The 27390-nt window shown below is 39.7% G+C and overlaps 1 protein-coding gene across 1 annotated transcript in view; it reads left to right on the top strand.

Annotated features, from left to right (window-relative positions):
- Window positions 1-626: 626 nt before the first annotated feature.
- Sh3bgrl (SH3 domain binding glutamate rich protein like) overlaps window positions 627-27390 on the top strand; it is an 82684-nt gene continuing 55920 nt past the window's right edge. The window contains exon 1 of the mRNA XM_075957467.1: window positions 627-1097. Within this exon, the coding sequence (XP_075813582.1) occupies window positions 1053-1097 (45 nt within the window). The 5' untranslated portion in view covers window positions 627-1052. The remainder of the gene's footprint in view (window positions 1098-27390) is intronic.

The following is a 27390-nucleotide window of genomic DNA, read 5'->3' as shown; positions in this document are numbered from 1 at the left end:
CATGGTTATGATTTTGATTTATAGTTATGAAAATTTTCCTTGTCATGTGATCTGGGAAATAAAATAAGTAGTAGCCGCTATGCCGATATTGAGGATGGTAGCTAGATTACTCTAATTTACTGTACCTGATACTTTCTAGAAAGTTTGTTTGGTTTTGTTTTGGTAGCGTAGTCTAGTTTCTAACTCCTGGCAATCGTCGCACCCTCCAAGTGCAGAGATTACAGGTGTGAGGCACCAAGGGAAGAAAGTTCTTTCAAAGTATTTTCAGATGATTTTTTTCTCTGCAATTTCCTCCTTCATCCTAGAGTTGTTGATTATATCTCCTGCAAATTCCCACTAAAGAACTGTTTCCTATTTTAACAAAACTCCAAACAAAAAGAAACCCTATTCTGCCATTTCCGGTTTAGGGAAACTTGAAACTTCTCTCCAGCCCTCCTCCACATCGCGCAGCCTTTCAGAACACACTGAATTCCTGCGACTAAGGTTAAAAAAAAATCACTTCATTTAGGTGTCTTAAAATACACAAAGCTTTGATAATGTGGGTTTAAAAAATTTAAACTAGTGTCCGATTCAACACAAAGCTAGCTTTCAGCTGTGTTATTTGCATACATTTCTCAGCAGGAAGTAACACGCAAAACTTCTGGTGTCCAAGGGAAAAGGTCCTTTATTCTAACCAAGTGCAATTCAGGATCCTTTACCCCCCTCCCCCTTATTCCCCCCCCCCTCGCCCCCTTCCAGGAGAGGGAATAGTCAAAAAGAATTGTTTCAACAGATCTCGCGGTGCTGTTCGAGATCCTGTGTTTTAAAAAAACAATTTAGAAATGATGCAAATGAGCCTGAGCCTTCCGGGGTTTGGGGCTGGGACTGCAGTGCTGGAAGCTCATTGAAAGCAGCCACTGGTGGAGGCGGGGCTCTGGCCAGTTCCCCTTCGACCTACCCCCACCCTCCTCTTCCAACCTCTGTTTGGCCCCTTGCTGTTCCAGTCGTTGCTGCAGCTGTTTCTCAACCCTCTTCAAGACTCCAGCGACCGACCTCAAGCTCTTGTTTCCAGGATGGTGATCCGTGTATATATTGCATCTTCTTCTGGCTCTACGGCGGTAAGGAGAGTGGGAGCCCACCTTTGTTGTTTTCCAACACACTAGTCCTCCTCTGCCCCAGAACCGTTAAATTGCAGAAGTTACACTGGAAGCTTCTCCTTCGAAGACGCAAGCATCGCCGACTACACCCTCCCCCTCGTCTTTCCTTTCTTCCTTTGTTGCGTCGATTTCATTTTTTTTTTCGTGGAGTTAGCTTTGTTCGCCTTGAGACATTAGTACCATATTTCGTTTCTAAAAGAAAAATAAAGAAAAAAAGAAAGGAAGAAAACTACTGAGTTTAGGTAGATGGGAGGAGATAACTGCTTTATGGATTTCAAGGTTAGGTGAAGTCAAGTGAAATAAAAAACAGTGCCTTTCAGGCTTTCAAGAGTGAGGTATTTAACAAATATGCCCTAAGTACCGAGTTCAGGGGAAGTGCTGTTTCTGTAAAGGATGGAGCCACTGATGGGAAGGGACTGAAAGACTCCCGAGGCACTCAGATTATTGTGAAATCACTGTAATGACATTATTTTGAGAGCATGTAGACAGGGCATATAACACTAAAAGAAAAAAAGAAAACAGAAAGTCAGGAACAGTGATATAAATGGTTTCTTCTTTTTCTTCTTCTTCTTCTTCTTCTTCTTCTTCTTCTTCTTCTTCTTCTTCTTCTTCTTCTTTTTCTTCTTCTTTCTTTTGGTGTGGGTGGGTGTTTTTATTTAATGTAGTGTAAGACATGTCGCCCATATTGGCTCTTATTTTGACTTTTTCTTTTCCTTCAAAAAATTTTTAAAAACCACTACTTGAAGAGACTGGGTAAAGAACACGTGGCAACTGAGTTGCTGCCTCTTCCTAGGATATGATTTTCTTCCTCGATTCATCTGCCAACTGTTAACTTAGAATACCAGTTTTTAGCATATCTGAGGAGGATTGGGTAAACTGAGGTGAAAGCTGAATACATACTCCTGGTAAATGAAAGAGCCTCTGTTCTGTTCTTGCAATCCCAGGAAAAAAAAGGCCAGCAGTGGCCAGAGCAGATGTGTGGGCTCTGGAATTGGAATGTAGAAATCTTCTCTAGCTTTAGAGTGGTGGATAGGTTGTTGGGTTGTTTATCTTTACATTTAAGAGGATTTGGAATAGAACTGACGGTTACATGAAATCAGCAGAACCTTGAACCTTGAACTTTGTCTCTTGCCAATACGTGTGGGTGCGCATAGACTGTATGTTAGCATGTAAGAAAACTTACCCCGAGAGTTATTGAGCATTTTGTTTGAAAAAATAGAAGTGTTTGTTATTTCCTTGGGACCCCATTTTAGAAGCCTCTTGGCCTCCATAGATAACATTCTGATATTTCAAAGTAAAGCATGCGTGACTAAATATTAATCTACTACAATAACTGCATTTTCAAGAACCACTTTAATGCCTTTGGTTAATCCTTATTAGGTTGAACCTCTCAAGCATGTAGGTTTTTTTTTTTAATGTGGTGGCTTGCAGTTTCAACACTGCTGTTTGTTCTTTGCTTTCTTTCTCTTTTATTTGTCTTCCAGAAGTAAACTCAAGGAAAAGCTGCTTTAAGAATTTCATCAACTACTAGAGTTATACCCTCTTTCTTTCTTAAGACTTCAATTTCTAAGTGCCCAAGAAGAGATTAAGACTTTTATTACATTATTTACATGATGGATATTCATGGTATTTGTGTTTAGTTTCTATTTTTTTTCATGGATTTTAAGGACTTGTCCATTCTTTCACAATTTCCATTTTTATGAAAATGCCCATTTTCTATTTCATAGTGCCAAAATAAATGATTTCTTCATTATAATCTTGCATTTTTTTAAAAAAACTAAACTAGTATGAAGAGAGTGTCTTTGAGGAGCCCTTCTTTATGTGAGTGGGGTGCTGGTTATTTATTGGAGAAAGGAAATTTCTTTTATGATAGCAAAACTTTCCTTTAACATAGCAAAAACATTGTCATTTAAGCAAATTATTTAGAAATTTGAAGGCAGATGTTCTGATGGAATCTAAAAATATTGAAAAGATATATTTCTGTGAGTTATTATGTGACTGATGAGTGTTTGAAGTTTCTTGGCTTTGGCTTAATGATCTGTATTGAATGTTTTGCCTGCATATGCACATACTATATGCATGCCTGATGCTCATGGAGACCAGAAGAGGGTGTTGGATCTCATGGAATTGGAGTTACAGATGTTTTTGAGCCAAAATGTGGATGCTGGGAACTGAACTCAAGTCCTCTGCAAGAGCAATACATGTTCTCTTGACTGATGAGTCATCTCTCCAGCCCCAAAGCTATTTTCATATTTTTCCTGAATACTATAAAAATCAGCAACATTATGTGGCTAATTGTTCTGCTACTAATCTAGAACAACAATAATAAACAATGTTATAGGCTAAAACTTCCTGTATTTCTCATCCTAGCTGAAAAAACAACTTAAAAAATGTTTCCTTGTCTCTGCTCCAATACACAGGAGTAGCACTTGCTTTTCAAGGTTAGAAATAAAATCAAATGTGTTAGACTTTGCAGTGGATTCTTTGGCTGGTTTGTTTGTTTTCAGAACAGGGTTTCTCTGTGTAGCCCTAGCTGTCCTAGAACTCACTGGGTAGGTCAGGCTGGCCTTGAGCTCAGCAATCAGTCTTCCTTTCCCTCCCAAGTGCTGGAATTAAAGACTACCCGGCTGCAGTGGATTCTTGGTAGTAACTACAGTAAGGACAGCTGATAGGAATGCTTAAGTTGTTTTAGGCACTACCTTACATTTTCTTGATAATAATCTCATGATTATGTTTCTTTCAGGAAAGGAAATGCAGACATGGAGAGGTTAAACAACTTCCCTAGTGTCACATAGCTACTAAAGCCATAGAGTTTTAACGCAGGGAAAGCTGCTTAAATTTAAGCTTGTGTGTAACCATAAAGAAATGCATGCTGACAATGATAGAACGCAGTTAGTAGGCATGAGGACAAAAATTTGAACATGACCTTAGATGTTAGGAGAATGAATAAGTCCTGCAGGTTGAGAAGAAGTGCCTGGGCATGCCCATATGTGGGAATAGCAAAATGGGGAGCTAGGGTAGGGGAGGGATGCTGTGTCTGTAAGTGAAGGTAAGTAAGTGGGGTATGTGGCTTCTTCATTCAAGGCTACGAAAGTGGAGAAGACATAGGCACATTTTGGGAATCCTAATATTTTTTAGGTGAAGCTCTGACAGACAATTCTATTTCTCTTGGTGGAGGCATCTAACAAGAATGTAGCTTCCAGCTGTCAATAGCAAGTGAATTCTGCATGTTCACGTTTTATTTCTTGTCACTTCCTAGTTGAACTTAACATCTGTTCTTAATATTAGTTTTGAGACAGAGACTCATCACCTAGGCCAGGTGAGACTCAAACTCATGATCCTCCTACCTCAGCCACCCAAGTGCCAGGACTACTGTAGGTTTGGGCCACAACATCTGGCTTTCTACCCCCTCCTTCGTTTAGAATTGTTTGTGCCTGTTATTGGTATGATGTCATGTAGCAGCATATGTATACTACATATCTAGAAGAAAATGAAATATTAAACTCCATGTCTAAATAACTTCATAAGTTGCAGTAGCTTTTAGCTAAAACCAACACTGATTTTTGGTTGGAATTGTTAGAATGATGAGACAAGGTTTTGTTTACTTAAGAGAATTTTCCACTTAACTCTTTCTCCAAGATTCTTATTTGAGTTCCATTTTATGTCCTCTATGCATTCTGTGTGTGTTGGCGCAGACACTTGATGGTTATGGTATCTAGGTGGTTGCTGAGAATCTCATTTAGGGGATAGCGTATGCAATAATTTCTCTCTCTCTCTCTCTCTCTCTCTCTCTCTCTCTCTCTCTCTCTCTCTGTCTCTCTCTCTCTGTCTCTGTCTCTCTCTGTCTCTCTCTCTGTCTCTCTCTCTCTCTCTCTGTCTCTCTCTCTGTCTCTGTCTCTCTCTCTCTCTCTCTCTCTCTTGTTTCTCTTATAGCTACTGAAATGGAGCTAGTTTTAGGGTGGATTCTATGGCGGTGCTAACTCTCAAGTAATAAAGAGACATGAATAGACCGAGCACTCTTGGTCACCAAATCACAGCTCACTAGTCATAGTATTTTCTTCACTTGTAATAGGCATGTAGAGCAGCAAGCCACTGTTCTTTGTCATGTGGTTCTTAAGTAATCTTTATCTTAGGTCACAGATTGTTTTTTGCTGTTTTATCTTTGTATATATAAATTGAGCACTGGCTTGAAATATGTTTTGGTGCATGCCATAGCTGTCAAGCTTTGTTGAAGTGGTGTTTATTTAAAACTATTCATAAACTAATTAGAAGGTCAAAATCAGAACCCATCAAATGAATAGGCATGCTTTTTGGAAACCCCAAGCAACGAAGAAGGGTGACTTTCAAGTGTCAAATTCAAAGACTGAATGAAGATCAATTTGGTACCTAATACTTGAAAGCCAATTTCTCTAAAACCATAGTAAAGCCGTTGGAATAACTTGGTCCAAATTAAAATAGCTTAGCAAACATATTTCCCATCCAAGTACTAACCAGGCCCCATCCTGCTTAGCTTCCGAGATCAGATGAAATTGGACGTGTTCAGGGTTGTGTGGCCTTAGACAGGAAACATATCTCAATGGTGGTGGCTCTTGTGCAATTGAAAATGTTTGAAAGTCTAACAGTCTATGGCACAATGTGTTATGAAAGTTAAGTAAGACTCATAACTTTGTAGATGAAAACAATAATGGGAATTTATCTTTAGCATAAAGATTTATTCAGTTGAGGAAGAATAATAACCTTAAGATCAACCCTTCTCTTAAAATGGCCTGTGTTAAAGACAGGCTGAATGTTGTACTTCTTTGTGGCTATTCTCAAGTGTCTTTTTCTAAAACATGTATTGCCCAATCAACTATGTATCTTTAAAATATATATTTATCCTTCGAGAAGTTCATATATGCATGCAATGTATTTTGATCATATTCGTTTCCTCCCACTCAGCTCCTTCTAGTTCTCACGCCCAACTCCTCCCAACTTCTTGTCGTCCTTTTTATATTGCCTATCAAGTGCAGCTTGCATTGCTCTTGTGTAAATGGGTGTGGACCGTCCACTGGACTCTGGTAAACCTACTGGGCACCATGCCTTTAAAGGAAATTCTCTGCCAGCAGCCAACTGTCAGGAGCGACTCAGGTGGGGGGAGGGGCGCACGAGCTCCTCTGCCATCCATGTTAGAATATTGATTGGCTTGAAGTTGTTCAGGCAGCCGCAGTTCCTGACAACTCTGTGTCTTTATGGAATACATTTTGTCTTAACGGAATTACCAAGGATTAATATCATATTGTGTTTTATTGGCAAAATTAAATAGATTAGAGGGGATCTGTAAGTGACTGTCTGTCGAAATGCTGGCCTTCAATTCTACATTGCGACCTACCTAGAGACCTTTGAAAATTACAACTTAATTACTTCCCTCAATCTAGACCAAGATGAAACAAACATACTTTGAGACAGAAAGGGCAACTCTTTTATGGCGAGTGTTTTTGTTAGCATGGGAGACAAAGGTGACATTTAACACTTGACCGGGCCAGAAAAGTTGAAAACAAAGGAATTGTTTTCTAGCCTGATGCTTTACCTTTTGATATATGTTTTTTTTGAAAGGTTGTAGACTTGTAGAGCGAAATAAAAAATTCAAATAAAAGGTTAAAAATACCACAGCAAATTCAGACGCTGTAGATTTAAAGTGTTTAGCACTGTTGGAGTTTTGTTTTCCTTGGGCTACCTTTTTGTTAGCATGGCTGTTCAAGATTTGGCTGCAGGAGTGGTAAAAACTGGCATGGGTTCTTTCTGCGTTGTGCACGCCAGGCACTGTGCCTACTGCTTTTCATACATTCTTGCATTTAATTTAACTCTTAAAGTAACTGTGAGGTGTTATTATTAGACTGGTTTATGTGACTTTCACTGAGATTCAAGAAAGATATTAGCTATATATTGATCAAGACCAAAGAGCTAGAAATGGCAGAGCTGGGATTACAACGAATACAGGTTGTTGCCTTCAGAACCCCCAGAATTGTTATTTACAATAACATGTAAATAACATGTGTAGATAGTACATAGAAATTTTGATTTATGATTAGAAATACAATTAATTTTAAGTCCAGCTTGGTCTACAGAGTGAATTCAAGGGCTATTCAGAGAAATCCGGTCTCAAAAAACAAGTAACCATTTAAGTAGGGAGAGTGGGATATCTCAGTGGGTCAAAGTTGTAATGCTGTCTATGTTGATGACCTGACTTTGATTTGTAGAATTCCCAGAGAGATGGAAGGAGACACCCAACTTCTGAAAGTTGCCCTTCTACCACTCACTGTGAGGTACCTGCATTCATATATACATATCATATACATGCACATGTGCACATACAATAGAAAAATACTCGGGAGATCCTCTTACTAGGTAAATGTGTTCTCATCTGTGACCCTTGCTTGAGAATGAGATGGGAGGGAGACAGGCAACTAAGATTTTCTTTTACAACATAAAAGCACTTGGATTTTCTTTTACAACGTTGTACGCATGCGTGCATACACACATAGGCTCCACCAGGGGTGTATCATACACACATAGGCTCCACCAGGGGTGTAGTTTAAGTAGTCTTTACCCCTTTTTGTAGGGGCTTGTGCTGCATATTGAACTTCTAGGACTTTGATTCTCATTTTTAAAACTATCCCCTTTGCTTAGCATGGCTGTGCAAACTGATAATCATAGCAACTCTGGAAGTTTGATGTACAAGAATAGTGAGTGCCAGGCCAGACTAGGCTCCATGTTCAGAGCCTGTGTCAAAAACGAAAAAAAGGATAAAAGAAAAATGAAGGAAACAAAACATACCCGCCCAACCCCCAAGTACAGGAACAACCACAAAAACATGTATTTTATGAATATAAACTAGCACGGGAAAAAAGAGATGTAGGTTTTTATGAGTCTGTGACTATATTCGAAAGCAGTGCTGTTATGATTTATAAACTTTGGCTTTGGATTCTCATCTTTGAATTATATTCTTTGGTTTAGCTCTTCTGGAAATAAAAATCTATCGCAGAGTTGGGTTGGAGCCAAACATTTATGCTTGGGAGATTTCCAACAATGAGTCAAGACTAATTAAACTTCACTTTTTAAGCGCCAGACAGTATTCATCTCAGGTAACAGCTATTGCATGAGACACGTTGGTCTGTGTATTTCACCATTGCCTTTCATGCAGCTGCTTCGTCATAAGTGTGGCAGAGTTCTTATTATTAAAATTGTAACCGTATGGAGTTAATCAAGTCGTATGGTTTTGGAAACCGTTATCTCTGGTATAACATTTGAAAGTTGATTTAGAAGGAAAACTTGGGTAGATAATTACTTATTGTTAAAAAATGATGAATTACATTGATTTAATTTCTAGTGCAGGTAATTAGTCAGCTGTAGTTGAGAGTACTATGTAAAGAGACTCATGGTCCAGCTCGGTGGGGGAACGCTGTCCTAGATGGGTGGAGTATTGGGCTATATATCCCTAGCACTCTATAAAAAAAGTCACGAAAATAATTTTAAGAGCTGTCTTGCTGTCTGTCATGGAGCACTTAAACATACCTCACACAATGAAGTTTGTCATTTAATTCTCTAACAACTAAGTGAAATCAGTATTCAAATCTATTTTTTTGAGATAAAGTTTCACAATGTGGCCTAGTGTGGGCCCATAATTTGTCTTTTTCTATCTTTAGCACCCTTATTGCAGAGATGACAGTCCGGTCTGACACCAGGGTCTAGTGTCCCCATTTTTATTTGAGGTCATGGTCTTGCCCTAATTGCCCTGGTGTTCACTATAAAATGAAACTGGTCTTGAATTTACAAAGGTCTCTCTGTCTCTGTTTTTCACATGCTAGGATTAAAAGCATGCACCATGGTGCCTGGCCCCCAACCTTAAGAAGCAAAAACAGGCTAAAAAAGTTAACAAGGCCACAGAACTAGGAAACCACCTCCTAGATTTGTCTGATCTGAAACCGTTGGTGTTAATCTGTATGCTAATCTCCCTACAGATTTGATATTTAATATTACTGTGTTTTTGAATATGTCACTATGCTATTTCCTTTTGCTGATCTTGGAAGAATCATGAAAATATCTCATAACTAATTGGCATACAGTAGTATCAGGAACAATTAATTCTAAGGGTATCTATTATGTCAAGTAGGGAATTTAGGACTTTTTTCTTTTCTAATTCTTTTTTGGCTTTTTAAAAATAGTTTTTATTGAGCTATATATTTTTCTTTGCTCCCCTCCCTTCCTTTACCCTCCCCTTTGGCCTTCTGCCATGGTCCCCATGCTACCAATTTACTCAGGAGATCTTGTCTTTTTCTACTTCCCGTGTAGATTAGATCCATGTATGTCTCTATTGGAGTCCTCATTGTTGTCTAGGTTCTCTGGGATTGTGAATTGTAGGCTGGTTTTCTTTGGTTTATGTCTAGAAGCCACTTATGAGTAAGTTCATATGATATTTGTCTTTCTGGGTCTGGGTTACCTCACTCAAAATGATGTTTTCTAGATCTATCCATTTTCCTGCAAAATTCAAGATGTTGTTTTTCTGCTGTGTAGTACTCCATTGTGTAAATGTACCAAATTTTCCTTATCCATTCTTCGGTCAAGGGGCATTTAGGTTGTTTCCATGTTCTGGCTATGACAAACAATGCTGCTATGAACTTAGTTGAGCACATGTCCTTGTGGTATGATTGAGCATCCTTTGGGTATATACCCAAAAGTGGTATTGCTGGGTCATGAGGAAGGTTGTTTCCTAATTTTCTGAGAAATCACCACACTGATATCCAAAAAGGTTGTACCAGTTTGTACTCCCACCAGCAATGCAGAAGTGTTCCCTTTACCTCACATCCTCTCCAGCATAAGTTGTCATCAGTGTTTTTGATCTTGGCCATTCTTATCGGTATAATATGGAAAGGAACTTAGAATTCTTCCGAGCAGAAAAAGCCATGATCTCTCAAGATTGATATTGATCAGGTAGAAAACAAAATGCGTAATTTAGGTCAGTATAAAAAAATCACCCTGTATAAGCTATCCTAACAACAATAAGATGAATCAAATTGGTCTGAGAATGGATTTTGAAGGTGAGCTATATTATTGTTTATTTGGCATGAGTGGGCCTCTGCATGTTTCTTTGACTGCTGTCCTCACACCCTGAATATGGGTAATGTGAAATGAAGGGAGCCATGGAAGAAAGCTGCTGTAAGTGTTAGAAGAAATCATTACTGAAAATTATTGAAACTGATCTCATTATTGCAGAAACTTACATATAGGTGGCCTTGTGGTGTTAGCTAAGGATTTTGAATTTCTTAAGACAGATATTTGAGATGTAGCTTTTCTAGTGAGTTTCTACTTCAAAATGAAGAATAAAGAGATTAAAATTAAAATTTCTAAGTGAATTCAAGGGAACAAAGTTTCTGAAGGCTGGGGGAGGAAAGTTGTCGCAGGTGTGAGTTTACCACATCATAAGACAAACTCTTGCTAAGTTTTTTTTTCTTTGTCAACTCTTCTTTTTTTGTTGATTTTATTGAGCTCTACATTTTTCTCTGCTCTCCTCCCTCCTCTCCCCTCCCCTTCAATCGTCTCCCAAGGTCCCCATGCTCCCAATTTACTCAGGAGATCTTGTCTTTTTCTACTTCCCATGTAGATTAGATTCATGTATGTTTCTCTTAGGGTGTGCGTTGTTGTCTAGGTTCTCTGGGATTGTTATTTGTGGTCTGGTTTTCTTTGATTTATGTTTAAAAACCACTTTTGAGTGAGTACATATGATATTTGTCTTTCTGGGTCTGGGTTACCTCACTCAAAACGATGTTTTCTAGATCTATCCATTTTCCTGCAAAATTCAAGCTGTCATTATTTTTTTCTGCTGTATAGTACTCCATTTGTGTAACTATACCACGTTTTCCTTATCCATTCTTTGATCGAGGGGCATTTAGGTTGTTTCCAGGTTCTGGCTATGATGAACAATGCTGCTATGAACATAGCTGAGCACATGTCCTTGTGGCACGATTGGGTATCCTTTGAACATATACCCAAAAAGTGGTGTTACTGGGTCTTGAGGAAGGTTGGTTCCTAATTTTCTGAGAAATCGCCACACTGACATCCAAAGGGGCTGTACCAGCTTGCACTCCCACCAGCAATCCTTGCTTAACTTTTAAGGGAGTAAGTAAGCAGTGTGACAAGACCCAAAATAAGGTCAAGCACTTTTGAATTTCTGGGTCATTATTTTTATTTTTATTATTATTTTTGGTTTTTCGAGACAGGGTTTCTCTGTGGCTTTGGAGCCTGTCCTGGAACTAGCTCTGTAGACCAGGCTGGCCTCGAACTCACAGAGATCCGCCTGCTTCTGCCTCCCGAGTGCTGGGATTAAAGGCGTGCGCCACCATCGCCCGGCCTGGGTCATTATTTTTAAGAGGATGTTGAAAGACATGTATGATGAAACTGTGATAAAATATCTAGTTGTTATTTAGGCAGATAAGGGATTTGATTTAATTTTGAAGTTGAAATTGAAGAACGGATTTTATTTAGTATGTTTTGCAAATACTGTTTATATTTACATTTTACTGTTTTATATTGTATTATACTGTTAGGTTTATATTATATGGGGAGTTTATATTTACTGTTATGCATTATATTATACTGTTATATGTTTATACTGTATGAGGAGTTTAAGAGAAGGATGTGTATTCCATTGAGAACTGAATCTGACAACTAGAAAACTGTGAACACCAAACTTCATATGCCAAGGGATCCTAGCCTTACCCAAATGCCAGAGTCTCCACGAGAAAGGCCTACCCTGCCAGCCACATAGCATGTATCCACTTTAAAGTCAGTGTGTCTACATTTTGTGAAAAACAAAAATAACACAAGCTTGTCTAAATAATAATTTATGCATAGATGTTCAAGCAGATTTAGTATACATCAATATATAATAACTTTTGAAAATCATTAACTTACAGAGATAGATGTTCCCCATGGTTAGGCATGATGTCTTAAGAGTTTTGCTTTAAGATTAATTTAAGCATGATCGTTCATGCTATATTACTTTACAGTACAGAGAAAACATATAAAGAGCAGCTATTGAAAAAATGAGATACTATATCATGTAAAAGCACAACCTAAGAGATCCATGAAGAACTCCTTGGGTTCTTCAAACATGGATGGATCTGAAAATAATTAGGAGTAAAATTTCTTAGATGATCTCTTAACTTGTAAAGAAAGTACTGCTACTGACGTACACTTAAGAAAAGGATCACCAGGGCTGGAGAGATGGCTCAGTGGTTAAGAGCACTGCCTGCTCTTCCAAAGGTCCTGAGTTCAATTCCCAGCAACCACATGGTGGCTCACAACCATCTGTAATGAGTTCTGGCACCCTCTTCTGGCCTGTAGGCAGAATACTGAGAATACTGTATACATAATAAATAAATAAATCTTTAAAAAAAAAAGAAAAGGATCACCATTTTATTTCTTTTTATTTTCTGCTTATGTGTGTGTTTTACCTGCATGTATGTCTGTGTGTAGCATGTGCACGCAGTGCCCACAGAGATCAGAAGAGGACAGTGGATCCTTTGGAACTGGGGGTCACACATGGATGTAAATTGCTGGGTGCTGCAAACCAAAATGGGTCGTCTGTAAGAGCAAAAAGCACTCTTAACCAGTGAGCCATCTCTTCATCCACAAGGACTACCATTTGGCATCACAAGGTTTCTTTGAAATATTTGAAGTAAGAATGTTAAGCTTTTTTTGTTGTTTTTGTTTTATGACAGAGTTTCCTGCAGCCCCCAGGCTGGCTTTTCTAGGTAACTGAGGTTGAGATTACAATATATGCACAATCATCAATGGCATGTATGTGTGAGTCATTTGTGTGAAAGTATATGATACAAAGACAGTTGGGATATTCTTTTTTAAAGATTTATTTATTTATTATGTATACAGTGTTTTGCCTGCATGTATGCCTGCAGGCCAAAAGAGAGCACTAAATCTCCTTACAGATGGCTGGGAGCCACTATGTGGTTGCTGGGACCCCAAAAAGCACAGCCAGTGCTCTTAACCGCTGAGCGATCTCTCCAGCAGTTGGGATAGGGATATTCTATATGATAACTTTAAATGTGTTTTTCTAAAAATTTTCTCAAGCTATAGGAATTCCTTCTATTTTAATAACAATTTTAAACCTCAGAAGGAAGAGTAGAATAGATTTTGAGGCTAGGTCAAGTGTTTTCATTTCTTAACTTTGAGTTGATGTCTGTTGAGTGTTAGAAGTAGTTTGTAGGGCCCTACTTGAGAACTATTATAAAATGCAACAGAGGCTTGAATAATAATTTATTTACTTTTTCTACTTCTTACTACCCAGAATATAATTAGAATGGAGTAGGATTCTACATACTTGCTGATGCATCAACAGACGGCATATTGCAATTCAAATGTGGGAGGCTACCAGTTGGAAATTTGTGGTTGGTGTTCAGAAACGTACGACTGGAGTGGGGCAAAGATGGCGGCTAGAAATTTAATAGCGCAGGAGTCATTGACAGGGTGTTCTCTGAAACTATGTGAAGAAAGGAACTAAGAGGAAGGGATTACAAAATGAGATGAGGATACAGCCTTGCTGAAAATGTACACACAGGAAGTGGTGAAAGGCACAGAAAAGAGAGAGATTCATTAAGAAGAGGAGAGAGGTCTGGATTCGAAGCTAGGACAGAGGCCAGTCAGTGTTCAGGGAGCTTAGGCATTGTTCGGTAGTGCCATACAAGAACTGTGAAAATTCATAAAATGCCATTGAATTCAAAAGCAGGAAATTATTAGTGATTTTGGGCATAGTCGTTTCAGTGGCATGCTGAAAGCAATGACCTGCTTGCAAGGACTAAGACTAGAATCCACAAAGAAGGAGAGACAGGTATTGTCCAGTTTTTCACTGGTGTGATAAAAAGAAAGGCTCTCGCTAAGTGAGGAACATGTCAGCTAGGGACAAAGCTATAGAGATGGATATCCAATGAGACCCTTTCTCAAGTAATAACAACAACGAACCATTATCCTTACTAATTTAAGTTCCCTGTAAAGTGTGTATTGACCATGAAGAGAGTGATTTTATTTTTACTGGCCTGTTTTAAATTGCTCTTGTAAGAGAAGAAGCAGGAAAGTCACGGCTCTTACATAAGTATGAATGGCTGGACAATTTCCACTGCCCTTACTTGCCAAACCAATTAACAAAATTGGCTCTTTAGAAAATAATAGTTTGCTGGCAGTGCTTGCCTAGTATGTGCAAGGGCCTGGATTTCATCCCAAGCCCTGAAAATAAAAATAAATAAATAAATAAATCCTTGTGGATGTTTGTGTTTTGCACTGGAAATGACTTGGGAGTTCTAAGAGTGCAGCTCATGCAATGTTTCTTTCAGAAACTTGAATTGTTTATACTTAGTTTCATTCCCAATGTCAATGGAAGCTCCCCAAGGCTGCAGGTTGGGTGATCAGTAAGCAGATGTTTCTGTAACCTTCAGATTTGGGGGCAGACTTGGAATCTTGTGCACGGAATTCAAAGAAGATAAAGAGATAAATGCAATTCTTTGAGATTCCCTATAAACAAAACTGTTAAGAGTCTAGATCTGAGCGCTTGTAGAGCCTTGGCTCTCTACTTGTACATGGAACTTACCTGACAGCCTGTGGATGACGGCAAAGTCATAGAAATAGTTGAGAGACCTGAATAAAGATCCTTGTTAAAGACCGGACATTTTGAATAGATTAGCTAGGCCATGTTCTGGCAATTCTCAGTCTAAGATTTGCGCTGTGAACTGTTTTCCTTCCACGCTCTAATTCACACATTCATTAAGAAGCATTTATACCAGTCGCTGGAGTAGATTATGTGCCTTAGTTCTCAAGGACAAGACAGAACCTGGAATAGTGTCTCTCAGATCCTAGACTAAGAATGGGAAACTATGGGGATGTCCTTTGAGAGGACGAAGTTATGTGCTTTGGGAATGAGAATATATGAAGTGTTCAGAGTCCAACATCCATTTGGGGCGTCTCTGCCAGTATGTTGACAAACTCTCACAGAAGTCCGTGTCTTTAACAGATGTTCAGATACTTTTTTTGGTCTACTTTCCATTATGTCTTTGTGAATAGTTGTTTTAAAACGATAACTTATTATTTCAGCTGAACTTTTACCCTGTTTTCTTGTCATTTCCTTGGAAAGGTGTGGGAATTAGACTCTAAGTACAATGTTCTATTTCGGTTTCTTTCTGTACTTGAACATGCAGCAGAGGCATGATTAAGGTCAGTTCTGATTAAGGGAAAATGTAGCTGTGATGACAAGCTGAAAGATTTGTGGGTTTTCTGCCCTACTATTTCTGTCAGTGTTTTGGAATTTCAGGGAAAAACACTAAGACATTCTTTTATTATTGGACAAATCCTATTCAGGCTTATTTCAATTCCCTTCACCTTGGGATCAACCTGGCTGGGGTATATATACTTATTCCTTACAGAAACTTGAGCTGGCTCCCTTAACTACTTATGAAAGCCTAGCTACCATAGGTTAGTCTCATCCTTCCTGCTCTCCCTGGCTCTTTCCTTTGCTTTTCTAAAGCTTATAGGATTCCCAAATATTTGGTTGAGGTTTAATTCAGGTTTCGCACAACTGTTTGCCTCATTATTTATATTCCAGCTAAATTGGATAAGAGTTATATTTTGTGCTAGAATTTCCAACATAGGGGTGGGTTGTTCAGTATGTTGGTCTTTGGCCAACTATATGACCAAAAAAAAGTAATCTTTGTGCTGAAATAGTATTTTTCTTACGTTTCCACTAAATCATTCGATAAGTAGACAATTTCTGTCTTTTCAACATAGTTGTAGCTCAGCTCAATACAGTGGCTCCACTCAGAAAGTGTTCTTGCATTCTCCCTGGGAGTCAGTAGCATCTGAAGCCAGTTATTCTCGTGGATAGGTTTTTCTTTTCGAACCAGGGTTGCTCCTTTTAACATAGTATCTCAAATATAAGATTTTTTTTTGTAATTGTACTGCACTGGTGGACTGAAACAGTGTCGCCTAGGTAGAAGCATCGCCAGTGTTGCCCAGGTAGAAGCATCGCCAGTGTTGCCCAGGTGGAAGCATTGCCAATGTCGCCCAGGTAGAAGCATCGCCAGTGTTGCCCAGGTAGAAGCATCGCCAGTGTCGCCCAGGTAGAAGCATCACCAGTGTCGCCCAGGTAGAAGCATCACCAGTGTCGCTCAGGTAGAAGCATCGCCAGTGTCGCCCAGGTAGAAGCATCACCAGTGTCGCCCAGGTAGAAGCATCACCAGTGTCGCTCAGGTAGAAGCATCACCAGTGTCGCCCAGGTAGAAGCATCACCAGTGTCGCCCAGGTAGAAGCATCACCAGTGTCGCCCAGGTAGAAGCATCCCGGTGGAAGCAGTTTGTCTTTCCTACTCACTCCTTTGTTATTAAGACTCCTTGACTATGCCACACGATGTTTTGTGTCTACTGGATAAAAATCAGCTTTTACTCGCTTCTGTTTTTAGGACCATCAAATTGAAAGCAAGCTCTTAAAATCATCTTTCTAGGTGAGGTCATAGCAGGTCGTCCAACCCATCCACATACGGAGTGCTTGGGAGCTGGCCCAGAAAGATTCTGATCCATTTTTCTCTTAGAAAACTCTCCCAGGAAAGAAACCTTTTCTCCCCCATGGTAATACACTGGGATCCTACTCTATGTCCCTTCTTTCTCTGGACTCTAGGGGTACAACACAGAAATCTGGGTGACTGTGAAAGATAGTGTGTCCATTCTCTTGTGTGAGAGAGCTCAGATTCTTGAAAGCAAATGCGCTGGAAGTAAAGGACTGTGCTACATGCACACTCACCTGGTAACAGCTGAACAAATAGTTCCCAAGTAGCCACTAAAATAATATGCAGAGCCTTTTTTTTTTAAATTTTTGGAAAGAGCCCGGAACTTGTGTTTTGAGAAAGTTAAAATAAGCCCCATAATTTTGATTTCTTCCCTTCTGTTCTTCTTTTTCCGGGAAGCGTTCTGTATCTTGCCCATGCCTGTCAATTGGTACATTATAATATCATAGCATAAGATGATATTACCACTACCACGTGGTGGTCCTTTCATGAGGCTTGGGATTTACTGGATTTATATAAATTTTAAGACAGATATTTTAAACATTTTAAATTTGTAGGTCCCTAATGCGCAAGTACTGGGCATAGCTGAATGGCATTACTAATGAAGAAAATTACAGGAGAAGACTAATTTAAGCCCCAGTGCCATGCCTTTAAAAGGTTCAGTTGCTAGAAAAAGAACTGCTGCAAATTTTTCAACTAAACTGCTTCTGTTGTAGAGAAAAATACCTGCCTTAGGACTTGGAACTCCAGGTGGCGAGTTTTTAAGGTAGTTAAATGATAATTTCTTAGCAGTCTTTCTTATCATCAGCTCCTACTCAACTCGGGAGCCCCGATTGACACTGGGAAAGAAAGGAGCTTAGAGAAGTGCCTTAGGCCCTGGAATGCACGTTCCTTGTGAAAAGAAAAGACTTTAAACTTGCATCCTGGGGAATGCTGGATTAAAAAAAAAACAGGAGTAATAGTAACTACTTTGAATTTGGTTGAAAGAAGAAAAATTTTCACCACCGACCAATAAATTGGTTCAAATTGTTAGCTGAATAAAATGTCTTCCCTCTTTCTAGATAGAAATTGTAGTTCCGCCTATGTTTCTAGATATTCTAGATATGGTTCATGAGAATGTCAGTTTTTTGTTTTGTTTGGAAATACTAATATTAGCACAGAAGAGAGGCCTGTTATTCCTTTCCATTGTAAGTGAGCTAGTCTCTTGAGGGAAGAAATAGTCTCAGTCTTCTCCCTCCCTTCCTCCCTCCCTCCCTCCCTCCCTCCCTCCCTCCCTCCCTCCCTCCCTTTTTCCCTCTGTCCTTCCTTCTCTCCCTCCCTCTCTATTTTCCTCTTCCTTTATTTCCTGCCCTCGTCCCTTTTCTGACTCTTGCTCTGTTTTTAGCCCTATGGTCATGAAAGAACGCACAGTGTAAGAGGGTCCAGTGGCACTCCTAGGGACCGGGGCAGAGGGAGGAGAATCACAGGAAGTTTGAAGCCAGCCCGGTTTACATAACTGAATTCCAGTACAGCTGGAACTACATAGTGAGACTATCTCAAAAACAAACAAGTTTTCAAACGTTAAAAGGGGACTGGACATGTTCCAGAGTACTTTTGGGGAAGCTCCAAATTCAGTCCCCTCAGTGCACAATGACTTGTGGTCAGTCGAATGTGACATTTGATACAAAGTCTGTGTCCTAAAGAAATTGTACTTCATTGAGGCAAGGCAAATGGCCCCAAGGTGCTTATACAGGACGGCAACCCCAGAAAACAAGACATTGTGCTGCCTCTGACAGTTTCGTTTCCAAATCTTTGTCTTCTGAGAAGGAATCTTGTGCTACTGGAAATTTGCTATTTGGTTTTCCCTGGTGGTCTAGCTAAGTTTTTGCCTGTTTTCTTTCGTATCCTCTATTTCTCCTGAGTCTGTTAGCTAATATTTAATCCCTACAATATTAAACATCTTTTCTTGAAGAGTATTTTACAGCTCTTTCAGTCACATCTGCAGTAGGTTTCACTCTCTAGACTATCTTTCAATTATCTCTAAAAGTGTGCGTGTCTCCCATACATATCCCCAATATGGCAACCTAAGATTTCCAAGCTGTGGATGGGTATGTATGTGCATGTTCACATACAAGTAAGGTATCTTGAGTTGGTGAACATATGCTAGACTAAGACTTCTCTGTCTTCTCACAATACAGAATTTGTTGACTAACAACTAATTATGAGGTTCAGCAGTTTAATAACACTAGTTTAAATTTGTCAGATAATCTACCTACCTCAGCAATCTGGCTGAGGCAAACACAAGTTCTATTATTTGAATCTTACTTGTTGATATTCATTCCCGTATCTCACAGCACACAGTAAATCAGTCTATCCATCTGTCTCTGTATGCATGTATGTATGTGTCTATGTATTTGTCTATCTGCATATATGTGTGTTTTACAGAGTGACTACAAGTTAAAAATCCCAAGTAGACTTCAGGAGGTTTCAGAAGCAGCCTGATAGAAATGCAAGTAGAGTCTTTGTTGATAAAGAGGGGCTCGTAAATCTTGGGTTTATAAACTTATAGAGTAGGTAATGTCAGTACCTCGTTCCACTGAGATTAATACTAATTTTTAATTGTTTGAGAGTTCCATACACAAATATAGCATTTTTGATCAAATATGCACCCCATTCTTTTCTCTGCAATTCCTCCCCTATCTTCCACTGCCATTGTCCCCTAACTTCTCGTGCTTTATTTTTTAACTGACTGAATCCACTTGGTGTTGCCTGTGCATGGGTGTAAGACCATCCGTGGGAGCACGAGTAGCCTCTCAGAGGCCACATCCCTGAGGAGAAGTGACTGTGCCCCAGGGATTGTAAATAGATTCTTACCTAAGGGGAGAACTTAATGAGCCCTTTCCATAGTCATGTTGGTATTTGGCTGGTTTGATCTTGTACAGATCTTGTCACAGCCTCTTGTGGGTTTATGTGTACCATGGACCTGTTGTTGTGTTCAGCAAATACTTTGTTGCTGTAGATGTCCACTACCTCTGCTTCTTACTGCCTTTCAGCTCCCTTTTCTGCAATGATTCCGAGGCTTTATGGAAGGAAGTATGTCTTTGTTAGAGCTGAGTACTTCACAGTCTCTTATTCTTTGCACATAGATTTATTGTGGGTCTCTATATTAATTGCCATCCACTGTAAAAAGAGGTTTCTTTGATGAGGGTTGAGAGTTATACTAATTTATGGGCATAAAGTTGACAACTAAGGCAGCAGTATATTGCTATGTGCACTTATCAGAATACTGATATTATAAACCACAGCTTTTTAAACTTTTCCAATTACCATTCTTTCTTTCCTGAGGAATTTTAACATGACCCCAGGTATATAAATCAAGCATTTACTCTACGGTCCGCACTCATTACTCCCTAGTCTAGCGCCTTCCACAGTATCCTCAGTAGAATTGTTTTCTGTCTTAAAAAGTCAAATATTTACTGATAATAAGTCATAAATTTATCTTAAAACAATTTTTGACATATATGTATAATGTTACCATTTTTTAAAGATGAAAGCAAGTTTTCATATAAGGAAAGATGTGCTTATTTTTAGATAAGGATTTAAATACTGTTTAAATATTTGATGCTACAGAATGCAGAGCATCTCCCATGTTTTCAGATCTGATCAAAAGTTTGGTTTAATAAATTAATACTGAATGTGCAACTTCACCTAAATGTGTTATATAATGGCAAAAATATTTTCAAGGCCATTTCAGAAATGGTTTGAAATTCTGGCTTAATCCCAAGCCAAAATTTAATTAACAGTTTGTTCTTGAAACTCAGGTTTTCAACTCAAAAAGCAATCTTAAAAATCAAACATTCTAATATAATCCAACCTAATGATACACTACTTTGGTACTTTTGCTCTAGAATGACAACATGAAAATACTGTTTTCCTCTCTATGATTAAATCATTATGTTTCTATAAGAACAGAGAGTTTTACACAGTGAAAATACATTTTTAATGTGCAGTAGTCTCAAACCTGGTTATAAAGCTGTCGAACATGGGGTTGTTATCCACAGCTTAAGAACCGGGGTGCTAGAGAAATAGTCCATTGTTGAGCTACATTCCCAACCATGGCTACTTTAAAAGTCAAGAAGATAAGCTGAGGGACAGATCATGTACTTACCCCCAAACCACATAGTTGGAGAGAAGGTGAAGGATGAATCATGAAGAGATATTAATTAAACAGCATCATTATTGTAGTGATATTTCATTTGTATTTTAATAAATAAAACTTGCCTGAAGATCAGAGAGTAAAACAGCCTCACTGGCTAGCCTTACAGACTAGGCAGTGATGGCACACACTTATCTCAGTAGCCACACTAGTTTGCCATAGAAACCGGGCAGTAGTGGTGCACACCGTTAATCCCAGCCCTAAAGACAAAAATTAGATGGGAGGAGACAGCTCTCACACAGACTCATTCTGAGATTTCCTGGAGGCAGGATCGCCGTTTCAGAGTGAGGTCGAGGTAAGAGCCAGTGGCTGGCTATTTTGCTTTTCTGAGCCCCAATTTGTTGAACTCCAATTTCTGTCTCTGGGTTTTTAATCATGCCACATATTATTTTTCTAGTCAAAATTAAATTGAGAATAAGAATTGATATTTACTAATTTCATCTTATATAAAACATTTCCTTTGAGCCCCTTTCACAGTTCCATTATGTTTAGCCTAAACTCCATTTTTGACTTAGTATCATATAGTATCATAAACGAACTGTGGTTCAGCCTTCCTTCACACGTTTCTGTCCACATTCTATTTCCTTCCTTGCCTTCACCTCTGGAATTGGGAACACTTTTAAAGAAAAGCGTGCTTAAGAGAAACCATGAAGGGCTATTACAGTTTCTTCTGGCATCTTCCTAATTTAAAGGTGATGCAAGTGTCAGGCCTGGTAGTTCATGTCTGTGACCCCGAAGTTGGGGATAATGAAGCAGGAAGGTCGCTGCCAAGTGGGAGGCCAAAACTGACTGAGTTTCAGTCTTTCCAAAGGAAGTGGATGAAATAATGACCAGATGGATTATATAGAATGTTTAGTCCATCTAGCTCCTTTCCCAACCATGTGTGTGTGTGTGCACATGTGTGAGTGCTTGTGTACAGTATTTTACTCAGTATGCTGTCATTCAGGCCATATCCGCTACCAATTCTAGTAATTTTATATAACCAAGACTAAGAGCATCATAATAATTATAGTTGAAATTTTAACCAAAATTAAAAGCTATTTCATTTTGCATTATCAATTTGGTTTAAGTCAGGTAAAGGCCTCAGAAAGAAGAATGCCAGAGCTCGGCCTCAGCATGAGAAGTAAATTAATTTTCATCTGTCAGGAAGAGTTTCTTTTAAAAAAAATTGTACCATTTTTGTTTATTTATTCTCTTTCTCTCTTTCTCAGTGTATGTGTGTGCATGATGTACATAGAGAGGTCAGAGAAGGACTTGAAGGAGTCGCTTCTCATCCTTTCCACCACGGGAGCCTCAAACTGAGGTCATCAGGCCCAGCAGCATGGGTCTTTACACACTGGGCCATTTCCCTGGCCCAGGAGTTTCTTTGTAATATTAAACCTTAATCAGAGATTTAGAGATCTACATTCAGCTCCAGCTTCCTTTGGATATTCCTTGGGGGGAGCGAGTAGGTTTGTAAAAATTAGCATGGCCTTTGCCCCTGTAATGGTTTGTTTTTAAGGTGATGTGTGAAATTATATTGATAGTGCTCCATGTAAGGGGGAGGACAGGGCTTATGAATGTTCGCCTCCATTTGATAACTGCTTCTGTCGCTGAGAATTATAGACTGAATTGCAGCTGAGTTGATCACTAAGCGAAGCATTTTCTCAGTTGTTTCCCTGTGCAAACCATCCTCCCACGAATTCACTTCCTAACCAAAAGCACTTTAACAGTCTCCATAGATTTACATTTTACACTCCGGTTGCATCTTGCCCACTGTTTTCTTCGTTCTTCAGCTTTTCTCATATGTTTCTTCCTCATAAGTTGGTAAAGTTGTTGACGGTGATCTCTGTTGTGTTTTCAGACTACCACATCGTGCTCGGTCATTGGCAAGTATAGAATGAATATTCATTTATGGAATTGGAATGCATGAATGAGCGCATGCACGAACAAACTGATTTATTCTAAACAATAATATAGGTGAAACGGATTTGATGTGCTAATGCTCAGCTATTACCTATTAGCATAAATATGTTCAATTGAATAAACCTGCTCATTCAAAGCTAAGAATCCTCCCAGGCGCTGTCAGTGGAAACACTGCATTAACAGCACCGTTTGATCCAAACATCTGGGCATTTTACTTTTTGCATAACTAAGTTTTGTTTTCTCTTCTGTGTTTTTGCAAGTGAATTTTCCTCCCTCTATCCCACAGCTCTTTCTCTTATCCATCGTTATGCTCTCTTCACTAACAAAGTCTTTCTTGGTGCAATTCTATTTACCGCCCAACTCCTTTACCACTTTTTGTCTATATCCTTTTCCCTTTATTTGATTGGCTATTTTTTCTGTAATACGGGATGTATATGTCAGCTATTCAATTAATATTTATGCACTAGATTCACCAATAGAGCACTCTGCTAACTGTTGGACCCATCAAGGTTAAGTAAACTTCAGGAGGGAGTTTCTTCCTCAACTGGTACCAGGACTAATCAGGAGGTGAGTTTTGAGTCTGTTCTTGGCCGCCCTATCTCATCTCCGTTATTGCTTGAGGACAGCACAAGGACAGAGAAGTCTTTCTCTTGGGTCTGTCAGTTGGCACTTCTGCTCCTACTTGCTGCACATGTCACAGCTGGCATCACCTCCCACCTCAATCTGCCTGTTGGTGTCTTCATTACTTTCCCACAGCAAATGCTGTGCTTAAAATGATTACGGACCAATGTGACCTGGAGGCTGACAAGGGGGTCAGGGTCTCCTGGTCAGGATCTCCTTGTTGATGTCCCAGAGGACCATCTGGCTGTGGATCTCATGGTTGCCTGGCTGGCTGTATGAATCCTTGTAGCTTCCCCCAGACCTCATTTCCTGGCTGTGGCCTCCACGACTCAGGCTGGTGATGATTCGAGTGTTTTTGTATAATGTTATCTAGGTGGCAGTGGTTTCCTTGCTTCCAATTCCTGACCTTACCTTCATACTCCACCATCAGTTTGCGTCACCGTGGTTACCATAGAAACTGCCCTTGTGTTGATGTGGGCTGAAGGAATCTTCCATTTTCTGGTGGTGGTAATCTCTTCCAAGGCCATGGCTCAGACCTTTGGTATTGGCTGCTAAGGACAACAGAAGGCTTTGGCAGAAGAAAAGCTGAGCCCTGAATGGTGAACACATGAGTCTGCGGAAAAGTGCAGAAAGAAGCACAAACCTCCCAGGAAACTGAGGCCCCCCGCAGGGGATAGAGCAGACATTTGAAGCAGACTGAATTGGTGTTTCTGATCTCTGAATTTCAAAAGGGAGACTAATCCTATTGTCGGTTAATCTCATGGCTAATAAGTAGTAAACTGTAAAAACGGACTGTGTCATGTATCATCAGTCCCTAGCATGGAAAATATATTCTCTAATATTTGTTGATGAATTATTTAACTTTCCTGATGGCCCTGTTGCATTAACATATAGAGGAATGTTGATGTCATCGTTTGGTGGAAATAATTTGTTAAGTCTGATTCTAGATCAAAAGACTCTTGGAGGTGAAATGGACCTTTAGTGCACCCCATTAAACATCTTGTTTAATGTGAACATCAACTTATAGTCGTGTTTTGTTTTGCTTTTGAGATACGGTTTCATCGAGTCTAGGCTGTCCTGGAACTCACTGTGTATTCCAGGATGGCCAATCGCAAGAAGCCTGCACTAGCCTCCCAAGTGCAAGGACTACAAGCATGAACTAGCACCCCATCTGACAATTCGCAGCTATTTAAATATTTACTTGCTCTATTCATATTTGAAATAATTATTCAGAAAGGAAAGTTTTCCCACTGTTAGATAACCCCAGTTATTAGTGGATTAAACTAAGCCAAATGTCTGTTCTTTCTGACCTCTACCCAGTGCTCTGGATTTTTATATTCTGAGGTCCAAAATGACATTAGAACCCTTCACTTAACGTAAGAGCCTGTCATGTCTCCCTCAAGTTTTCTTCTTGTGTATGTGTGTGCGTACACATGTTTGCATGCTAAGTGTGGCATGCGTATGTATATGTGCACGCATGCGGAGGCTGGATGTCAGGCTCAGATGTTCCTTTATTTTTGAGACAGAGTCTCTCATTGGGACACGGGGGTTCATTGGCTACGTTAGGAAGGCTGGGCCAGTGATCCCCAGGGTTCTTCTTGTCTTCTCCTAAGTCAGCACCAGGATTCCAAATCACTGTGTTTGGTGTTTTATGTGGGGATGGAAACCTATTCCTCATGCTTGTGTGGTAAAAACCCTTTACCAGCTGAGCTATATCCCCAACACTTAGTTTTCTGGAAGTGGTGTTTGATTATTTGCTTACAGATATGGTGCATATGTTTTATATCCACTATTGCAGCTGCCTTAGAATTTGAGTCTCACAAATGATTTTCAAATTTGCTATTCCTTCAGAACTTATTTGGAGATTCCTACCAGGGAACTGCAGTTGCTTGGGTACTCATGACCAGAGGACTGTTCTTTTCTCCGGCAGAAGGGTGTCCTTTTCGACAAGTCCCCACATTCTGGAGGGATGTGCAGGAATCCTGAAGGAAGACGGGGCTACCTTAGCCAGCCAGTGCAACCAGATTAAACCTGACAGTGATTGCGGTGACAGATGTTGTGGACAGATTGCCTTCACAGTCAGAATTTTAATTCCCGAATATAACTCTTAAATGTCTCTCTGTCACTCTCTTAAAAGGCTTTAATCACCTATGGGTGATTTAATCTCTCTCTCTCTCTCTCTCTCTCTCTCTCTCTCTCTCTCTCTCCCTCCCTCTCTGTCTCTGTCTCTCTCTATCTCTCTCTATCTCTCTCTGTCTCTCTCTATCTCTCTCTGTCTCTCTCTATCCTTCTCTGTCTCTCTCTCTCACACACACACAATGTTATATTACAGTTAAGTGTTGTGTTTGTGCAAGACCTGCACAGGTTTAAGCCAGATGGGATCCTCTCAAGGGGGGAGTGAGGTGGGGATCCCACCTCCAGCCAAGAAGCTCTCTGCAGGTGATACCTGCTGGAAAAGTAGAACTAAGTTCTCCCTATTGGAGTGGCACAGCATTTATTGGCCTCACTCTAGGGCAGGCTCCAGGCTGAGGAGTAGTTTAGCCAACTCAAAACAAGCTCAACATATTTTCATGGGCTTTTATTTTGTTTTGGTGGGGTTTTTTTTATCTTGTTGGTCTTTTGCCTGTTTATTTAGATTTTCATTTTTGCATTTTTGTGGGGGTTTGGTGTCTTTTTTGGTTTTTGTTCGGGAAAAGCATAAGGTTGGGTGGGTAGGGAGATGGGAAAGCTCTGTGAGGAGTCAGGGGAGGAAAACATCATTAAAATAGATTGTAAGACATTGTTTTTCAGTTAAGAGTTATACACTGTGTTCAGTTAAGTGGAAAATTATTTTCATATTTCTCATTTTTTTCTTTTAGAATATTTTTATTTGACAACATCATATATGTACACACTGTATTTTGATCATATCCAACCTAAATTCTTCTTTCTCTCATTGGATCCCCAGATATGTCTCCCTTGCACTCTTTTTTTTTAAATAAGCCACTGAGTTGCGTTGGTGCTGCCCACATTGGCATGAGCATGGCTCTATCATCCAGACTATGGGCTATATACCAACAGACACACTCCTCAAAAACCCTGAGCTCCCACACCAAGCAGTCATCAGTTACCAATAGCTCTTCAACATGGGGTAGAACCCCAAGCTCCTGTATCATTCATGGTCAATTGTCTGTTGCCTTGATCTGCTGTAAGTCCTCTGCAGGTCATCACACTTGCTGTGACTTCATGAGCACTATGGTTTGTAGTGCCCCGAAGACAGCACTTCATCAAATGCTCCCATCCTCCAGTTCTTATACTCCAAGCCCTTCTTAGATGATGTCTCCTGAGCTGCTTTAGCAGGGCTGGGGAAGTAAGAGAAAGAACTCATTTACGGATGATGCTCTCAGTAGTACTCTATTCTTGGCACTTTGGCCAGTTATACATCTTTGCAGTGGCTACTGTCCACTGCAAAAGGAAGAGATTGAGAGTAGGGTATGAATATAAAATATTAAAAAGGCAGTTTGGTAACGTGACCTTTAAGCAAAAATAACAGTAGTTGGTTTCCCTCAGGGCCTATGCCTTCCCCAGACATGGGCTTCGGACTAGGCTTGCAGAGGTGTGAGTTCTTTCCTGTGGAATAGACCTCAAAAGCAGTCAGCTACCCAGTAATACTTATGCCAAGATTGCACCAGTTTGTAGTCACGTTTTTTTAGTAGGTTCATGTTGTAGCATGCAGATGACAGCACTGGGTAAGACTGTTGATATCTTTTGCACCACAGTGACCTGCACAGTACCTTTTGGCACCGTGAAAGCCAGTTAGCAGGTAGGAAGGTTCCAGGGAAGTTCCAACTTGATGTCTCCATGTCCTGCAACCGAAGTGCATGGTATCTTCAACAGGAGTTTGTTATCTATTGTAGTGGCTAACTAAGAGCAGTGGCAAGAGCTGAGTTATTTGGATA

This window comes from Microtus pennsylvanicus, chromosome X (assembly GCF_037038515.1).
Source record: "Microtus pennsylvanicus isolate mMicPen1 chromosome X, mMicPen1.hap1, whole genome shotgun sequence".
Lineage (NCBI taxonomy): Eukaryota > Metazoa > Chordata > Mammalia > Rodentia > Cricetidae > Microtus > Microtus pennsylvanicus.
The sequence above is the reverse complement of the archived record's forward strand: the minus strand, read 5'-3'. Positions and strand labels throughout refer to the sequence as shown.